Raw genomic sequence first — 7,852 nt, 5'->3', positions numbered from 1 at the left:
AAGGTGTGCCGCGCTGGAGCGTCAACGAAGGAGAGAAAGTGGAGAAGGGAAGACGCTGCAAGTAGATGGACAGAGCCACACGGTTTTTCAACCGCACTTTGTTTGTGGAGGTCAGCTAAGAACCAATTGCTCCTGTAAAAGAATTACGCAAAAACTGTGGACTAAATTTTTGTTTTGCATCTTTACATCGGAGCGCTGTGGAAGTTTTTATTTTTTCCTCCGTAAACACACGAGTGAACTCTGAAAAATTTACCTCGTGGCAACACACAAATATTTTTTTTAAAAAAAGATGAAAACATTCTACTACACTTTGAGTAATTAACTGTGGAAGGTCTCGCAAAGTGTGTACAGCCAAATAGATTTTATTTATTTATTTATTTATTTATTTATTTATTTTTCGAATAGTTACAATATTTACAAATCAAGTGTATAAAAAGAATCGGGGGGTTTTCTCTCTTTTTTTCCCCCTTGTTATATATTTCCCCCACTCCAGACCAGTGGGTGGCGACAATTCACATTTCGGCTTTTGCACTGTCAAGAAGAAGAAAAAAGACGACGAAGAAGAAGAAGAAGAGCTTTGTCGTCGTGTAACGCTGCGTATTTGGTTTCCAGTAGTTATTAGACGCGTTTACGGTTCTCGGGCTGTTTTAGCACAGCTAGCTGTTTTCTGTATATGATGACGTCTAAGTGAGACGTATTGCCGTGACAGACTCACGGTTATTTAGCTAAACCAAGCTAACAGCAGGAGTTGCGCATCAAGACTTCTTTCAGCTGATCCAAAATGTACACTCTGCTGTCTGGGTTGTACAAGTACATGTTTCAGAAGGACGAATACTGCGTGTTGATCCTGGGGCTGGATAATGCAGGAAAGACGGTATGTTCTCTGCTGTCAGTGGCGTCCTCCTGACGTTTACTTCTCGTTTTTCTTCCTCTAATGTAATTGAGTGGGTTTTTTTTTTAAAAAGTGCAAAGAGAATATTCTATTTGGTTCAAGAATCAGTGACTGCAGTAAGCTGCCTCTTATATCGCTGTTGGAGAAATTGCTTCTTCTTTTTTGAGTGGCATTTCAGCCATTGATGTTTGTACAGAAACTGGACGCTAAACACTGTAGTACCAGTTTTAGCCATCAGCTTCAGGAGGTTTTTAGCTTTTCTTTACTTACCTCACACTAAAACTCATTTGTTTCAGGGACACAGAACAGGTGCCATGTCCCTCGGAACATATGCAAACTCACAACATCACATTTCCTCCACAGTACTTAGTGGTTGGATTTCACTAAATAATAAAGATTTTTAGCCATATTGCTCCCAAAGAGCTGGTTGCTATACAGATAGCATCTAAAAGCTGTTTTGGAGACCTGGTAACCTCAACACTCGTTCACCATCCTCTTCACCAAGCAAGACCAACTTTTTGTCATAGTGGCAGTTATTTATTTTTACACATCTTCAGCTTTGTTCTGGTTAGATGAAGATCAGAATCCATATTTAGTTTGGTCCGAAACCTGTCGGATCCGCTGTAGAGTTGCAGCTTGTATGTCCGCTATGATCCAGACAACCAACTGTTGCTCTCTCTCCTTCTGCAGACCTTTCTGGAACAGACCAAGACTAAGTTCAGTAAAAACTACAAGGGGATGAATCTGTCCAAAGTCACAACAACAGTTGGGTTAAACAGTAAGTTGATATTTAAATCATGTTTCGAAGGCTTCAGATACTTGTGCCTGTTGTTCAGACTTCTGTGGTTACAAACAGAAGCTGCTTGAAATGGTTCCGTTGTGTCGGCTCATTCCTCCCGGATCTTTCTCTTTTCTTCGCAGTTGGTACCATCGACGTCGGCAAGGCTCGCCTAATGTTCTGGGATCTGGGAGGTCAGGAGGAGCTGCAGTCTCTCTGGGACAAAGTATGCTACAAACGAAGCACCAGCAATGTGAAATTCTCTGTTAGGGGTTTATCGTATCGTGAAAAATAAGAATTAGGATTTGTCGTTGTCACAAGAAATGACAGTCAAAAAAATCAAAACTGACAGTATTGTTGGGAACGGTATTTTTACTATTTCCTGCGCTGTTTGTTCCATGAGAGCATCAATAAGTATCGGTAAATTCAAAAGTAAGATTAAATGCAGTTACTGTGTGTAGCTTGGTGATGCAAATTACAGTTTCTTTAAATTGCCTATTTCAAATGGGAACGTTTTTCAAGAACCATATTTGTGTTTGTGGCATTATGAATGCGGTGCCATGCAACAATAGCCATAAAGATACCTAAAATATAAATATTAGATTGTTCTTTTATCATAATCCTGACTGTTATCACAAATTTAGTACCCCGAAATATTGCGATAAAGTCCCAAGTGCATATTGACTATTCTCCATTAGACTAGCAATGACAGAAGCAGAGGCTGACTTTCAAGGTGTGTCTGGAAATATGTTAAAAACTTTGGTCCAAAATAAATTTCTATTGTACATCTGCAGTAAATGTTTAGGTTGAATATTTCAGGGGGAAAAAAATGTTTGAATTGTTAAGTACTTTTTAAAATGATCAAATTTTATCCCAATAAACACACCCAAAGGTTAGGACAGGGGTGGGCAATCCTGGTCCTCGAGGGCCGGTGTCCTGCAACTCTTAGATGTCTCCCTGGTCCAACATAGTTGAATCCAACAGCTGAATCACCTCCTAAGTGCAGTCAAGTTCTCCAGAGTCCTGCGGTCCTCATTATTTGACTCAGGTGTGCTGAAGTAGAGATACATCTAAAAGTTGCAGGAGACTGGCCCTCGAGGCCTGGAGTTGCCCACCCCTGGGTTAGGATGTAGTGAACCCAGGATCCAGTGAGTTGATTTTAGTTTTTTGCTCGTCCAGTACGACCTCCAGAACTGTCTGTGAAACATTCTGTTGTTGGAAAAACTAACTTTTCTTTCGTGCTGTAGTACTACGCAGAGTCTCACGGAGTCATCTATGTGATTGACTCAACTGATGAAGACCGCCTTTCAGAATCGAAGGAAGCCTTTGGTAAGTTCTGTTTTGATTTTATGGGCAGGTGACTTTATTGTAGTAAAAAGATAAATAACCTTTTAGACCTACATGAATTGTATCAGGATTGTTTTCCAGAGAAAATGATCTGCAGCGAGGCATTAGAAGGCGTTCCACTCCTCATTCTTGCCAACAAGCAGGATGTACCGGTACAGTAACCCTTTATTACTTGGTTATTCATGTTCATATTCACACAGAGACGAGGGGCAAATTCACAAAGATCTCTGCGGTTTGATCCCATATAAATACATGTGAAAATCTGCAAAATTACAACCATGGTGAATACCTTGGAAATATCAAACAGCAGCACTGTTTGCCTTCGTTTCCAATCGGGCTACCCGATTTCCCTCATTTTTAGGAGATTGGCAATCGACTGACATTTGCATGTGAAACTATCTTATAACCCACCAGGTCACATCTGCACCTGTGCAGTTAGCAACAGTTACCCCACTGTTTCCGACTCAGTGACTTGGTCGCTATGTTTAAGGACTTTTCGGAGAACAACTTCGGCATCGGCCAAAATCGCTATCCGGTCTTTTAAAGGCCCGATCTCACAGAATGCTTCGAGACACTGTGTGAGAAAACCGCAAGCTGCTCACCACCAATTTCAAACAATAGCTGTGTTTCCATTACCCATGGAACTGCACAAGTCCGCTTAATGGAAGCACAGCAGTTTTAATAAAACGCACATTTTTCAGCTGTCGCTGCATCACAGTTTATAAAAAGTTGATGGCTGAGATGATGAACGCTGAATTATGAATATATCTCATGTAACTGTTTACATCCGTCCCTGTCGTGAGTTTTAATGACTTATCGTGTGAACAAGCTCATTCATGTATTCATTTCTTATTTAATGGAAACACTGCAATTGTGAATATTTTTTGGGGGGACATTAGCAGAATATAGACAAAGATTTGTGCACATTTGTAAAGGAAATGATGCAGCTACTGTAAAAGTCGTACTCTGTTGAGAACAGGTGGTGATTTTGACTCAGAAGAACAAAAAAGGAACAAAACCAACTTTTTACACTCCTGACTTTACATAGAGATGGCAGCAATGTTATAACAGCAGAAATCAATCTTCTTTTCCTCTGGGTCTGACGGTTCATGACCCTTTTTTATGCAGAATAATAATCTTATGATATTTGGCTTTAGTGAATGTTGATTTTTCTTTTTTCTCTTTGTCCATTTTGACTTGTTAAAAACGGCAAATAAAAATATCGACAGTATTTGACAAACCAGGAATGAGTTTGTGAGTGTCATGCTTTGCCCTCGTGTTGCTTTTGACGGTTGTCGTGTGTATTTTTCTCTTCTCAGAGTTGTTTGTCGGTGCCGGACATCAAAACAGCCTTCAGTGATTCGGCACCAAAGATCGGCAAAAGAGACTGCTTAGTGCAGCCCTGCACTGCCCTCACAGGGTATGAATACTTCTGGGCTGTAACGCTGTGTTTCAGCCGACAATATAGAGTTATTTGTGTTTTTGGCACTTAATAAATGTGGGAAGGTTAATACTTGTAGCTTGTTGAATGCACACTGAGTGTATTTAATGTTTGGACAGTTGACACATGACGAGGGCATCCTCACATTTAAACGTGGTCACTGCCTAAAAGAAAACAGAAATCACTCCTTTCACCACAAACATTAACAACATATCATTTTTTGAAGAGACAAGTGGATGCATTAGATACAGTTTACATACACCGAATATTAAAAAACTCTTATTTACTTTTTTCTCACTGTCTTAAGTTAAACCAGGTAAAGCTTCTCTTGTTTTAGGTAGTTAGAAATAATTTTGGAAATTCTAAGTGCCAGAATAATAAGAGGAAGAAAATGTCAAGAGACATTTTATCAACATCTTTCAGATTCAGGAGATTCAGGTCAACATCTGTTTGAGACACTTTGTGGAATAAAAGAATCCACCTGTTGCTGATTCTTCCGTCGTTGTGCTGCAGGGACGGAGTGAACGAAGGCATTCAGTGGATGGTGAAGTGTGTGGTGAGGAACATTCACCGGCCGCCCAGGCAGAAGGACATCACCTAAAACACGGCTGACCCCACATATTCTGGACGTTGGCGGAATTTTTGACAAGGACATTCCATGCGACCCCTGGAGTTGAAGACATTCTGTTTTTCTAGTTTTACTCTAGTTGGAAGTTTTTCCCTTTGGACTCTCGTTACGGTGTGACTGTACAGGTTGAGTTTGCACTGTGAACTTGGGGCGACACGTTTTCTAGAGATCAGTATCGGACTGCACAGTCAGCTGAGCCTCACTGATAGCAAGGAAACATTGATACGTCACTTCTCTTATAAATACATCGAGTTTTCACTACTTTAGTCGGGTCCTTAAATTCATTTTTCCTTTATTTCCAGGTTTAGGCGTGTCTGGCCATGAAGCACTAAGGTCAACATTTAATGTCGGTTTCGTCCAGAAAGGACACAACATATTTGAGGACAAAGGGTAAAAAAAATGAAGGTTCAAACATTCTTTTTATTTAAATACTTTTTCTTGAAAGTCTCTTTTGTTCATGCTCTGCTGCATGTAAGCAGGGTGGCCTGCTTAAAAGGTTGCCTGCTGTGTATTCGTTTAAACAATCAAATGCATTTGTCATTTTATTCTTTATGTGAAGTTGTGCAACAAAATATGACATTGTTTCTCTGAAACTACATCAGGTTACAGTGGGGGGGAAAAAAGCAAGTGGATCAAAGACCATATGCGTGTAATAACTTAAAGGGAAGCGGCTCAGCTGTGGGAAATGGAAAACTGGTGGGAACTGGCTGCGGAATAATCCAGATGATTAGAGTCAAGCGTGTTTTATTATCTTTCAGTACAAAAGATACAATAAAAAAAATAAACAGTATTAAAGTTTACACATTTGCACACAATGGAATAGACGTAGTTAAAGTCGTTATGTGAAAGCTGCAGGTTGGTATTTGGAAGTGACGTTGACTTTCTCGCCATCTGTGGAGCAACACTTCCCTCTAGTGGCCAAAGTGTTCCTTCGCGTTGTCAGCGTTGGTCGGACAGGTTGCAGAGTCGCAGACAGAATTGCTTCAGTATGCCAGAGGCCACAGCAGATGGAAGCGTTCAGATAATCAATAATAATGACAACAAGCTGTAAACTAAGACGAAATGTACAACATGATAAAAACAGTCCGATCCTCTAAGATCATTTAAACATGTACACATGTAACTAGCTGCTTTTCCACTGACCTTATAATTGGAATTATGAAAATAAATTGACTTAGAGGAAACACACGAGTAAAAAAACCACACATTTTCAATAAAAAAGGTTTTACGCTAGCATGAGATAAAATTAGTGTATTTCACAAAACAACAACGGAAACAACTTTATTCGCATCAGAGGCAGTCATATGATCAAATGTTTTGCGACAGGCGGAAAGGACGAAGAAGACAACAGGAAGAGGTAGGAAGATCATGGCGCAGAATGTTTTGCGAGCGATTTTTAATTGCGTTTCTTATTTAATGGAAACACAGTAACTGTGAATTTGTGTGTGTGTGTGTGTTTTCACGTGAGTGGACTATAAGTTTTACGCACACTTGTAAAGAAAACAGACTGAAGGAGCTCTGCGGTTCTGCCACAGCTTTATGGATGTGGTGGGAGACATTGTCCATTGGGGACGTTATTTTTGATCGGCCATTTGTCTCTCAACTACCTGCAATAGGTGGAGGAAGCATCCTGGGTCAGAGCTGGCCTTCCTCATTAGCTTTTCTAACCTCCTCCTCTGAGCTGTAAACTGCTGCTTGTCAACAAAGAAGATCCCACTAAAAGTATCACACTCCACAACTTACTACACCATAGAAGATGGCTGCCACCACAGGGCGGATTTGGCTGAGAGATGGGAGGTGTGGATGTGGGTCTGAAAAGCAGGCAGGGGTTGATGATAAGAGGGGTTATTCTGTAACTATTGATCTATGAAACCAAATAAAGACTCTCAGTATCTCTTGCCACTTGAAACAGTGAAGAATTCCAAGGAAGACCTAGATAGACTTAGTCAAAAGTCTTCTTTCCTTTTTTTCCTTGCCATAACTTCCTTACTTTAAGGTCTGGAAAGTTAGATGGAGGGAAGAAACAGCTTAGAGTAAAAGAGTGTCATTGTTTTGTGGCTGCTTTGATGTTGATGCTTTACACAAGCACACTGGGTTCTGTGAGGAAATTGGGAATCTTTTATTTTAAAAAACAGATTAATGCAATTCACTTGACTAGTTTAAGGATGAAAATGTAATTTTGTCGATAATGAAATAATTCTTACATTAAAAAAAATAAAAATAGTAATCTTCCAACATCTTTCCCTACCCCATTTTATTTCCTCAAGTCGTTTGATTTCAATAAATTTAACCCAAAATAACATTATTAACATCAAAGGGAAATAAATAGTTACGACAGATTATAAAGGCTTTTCTATGGAGATGTTGTAGATAGTGATGATAGCTGGAAGGGCAGGAAGGGTCTCCTGTAGCAGTCAGTAATACAGAGTTTCTGGATAAGCTTCTGACTGAAGACACTCTGCTGTTGGATCCCAGTCTTATGGAGAGGATGCTCAGAGCTGCAGGGGGACGAGGGGACGGACTGTATGTGAAAAATCAGCTGTGACCCAGAATCTCAGACGAATGCAGCCATCTGGGTCAGACCTGACAGGACGAGGTACTCGACAGATAAGGCACTCGTAAATGTGTTATATCTTATCGTTTCTGACTTCCACACACGGCCATGTACTCAGACAGAATGGTTCTCTCAGTGCATATTGTTCAGAACAGTTTCCAGATAATCTTAATTGATAACGAAGTATCTACCAGGATAAACCTGATGTTTAT

General features: G+C 40.2%; 1 protein-coding gene across 2 annotated transcripts; it reads left to right on the top strand.

Moving 5' to 3' along the window:
* The first annotated feature begins 540 nt into the window (after nucleotides 1–540).
* On the top strand, nucleotides 541–5,876 carry arfrp1 (ADP-ribosylation factor related protein 1). 2 transcript variants are annotated; one of them, XR_004336992.1, is made up of 7 exons: nucleotides 541–874; nucleotides 1,583–1,670; nucleotides 1,814–1,896; nucleotides 2,918–2,999; nucleotides 3,086–3,169; nucleotides 4,337–4,437; nucleotides 4,972–5,876. XR_004336992.1 is itself a non-coding variant. In XM_032548611.1 (7 exons), the coding sequence occupies exons 1-7, from the start codon at nucleotides 782–784 to the stop codon at nucleotides 5,057–5,059; spliced, it is 606 nt and encodes a 201-aa protein (XP_032404502.1). In that variant the 5' UTR covers nucleotides 545–781; the 3' UTR covers nucleotides 5,060–5,876. The 2 variants fall into 2 exon arrangements, 1 of the variants encoding a protein (XP_032404502.1); XM_032548611.1 differs by having other exon boundaries at nucleotides 545–874; nucleotides 3,099–3,169.
* The last annotated feature ends 1,976 nt before the right edge of the window (nucleotides 5,877–7,852 follow it).

The sequence above is a fragment of the Xiphophorus hellerii genome, chromosome 20 (assembly GCF_003331165.1).
Source record: "Xiphophorus hellerii strain 12219 chromosome 20, Xiphophorus_hellerii-4.1, whole genome shotgun sequence".
NCBI classification, from domain to species: domain Eukaryota; kingdom Metazoa; phylum Chordata; class Actinopteri; order Cyprinodontiformes; family Poeciliidae; genus Xiphophorus; species Xiphophorus hellerii.
Note: the sequence above shows the minus strand (reverse complement) of the source record. Positions and strands in the feature narration are given on the sequence as shown.

What these genes read in the sequence shown, in the direction of transcription:
- arfrp1 (XM_032548611.1), top strand. Translation starts at nt 782, where the DNA reads ATGTACACTCTGCTGTCTGGGTTGTACAAGTACATGTTTCAGAAGGAC. An exon ending in AGAATCGAAGGAAGCCTTTG is followed by an intron (nt 3,000 to 3,098) that starts GTAAGTTCTGTT and finishes ATTGTTTTCCAG; the next exon opens with AGAAAATGATCTGCAGCGAG. An exon ending in CCCTGCACTGCCCTCACAGG is followed by an intron (nt 4,438 to 4,971) that starts GTATGAATACTT and finishes GTTGTGCTGCAG; the next exon opens with GGACGGAGTGAACGAAGGCA.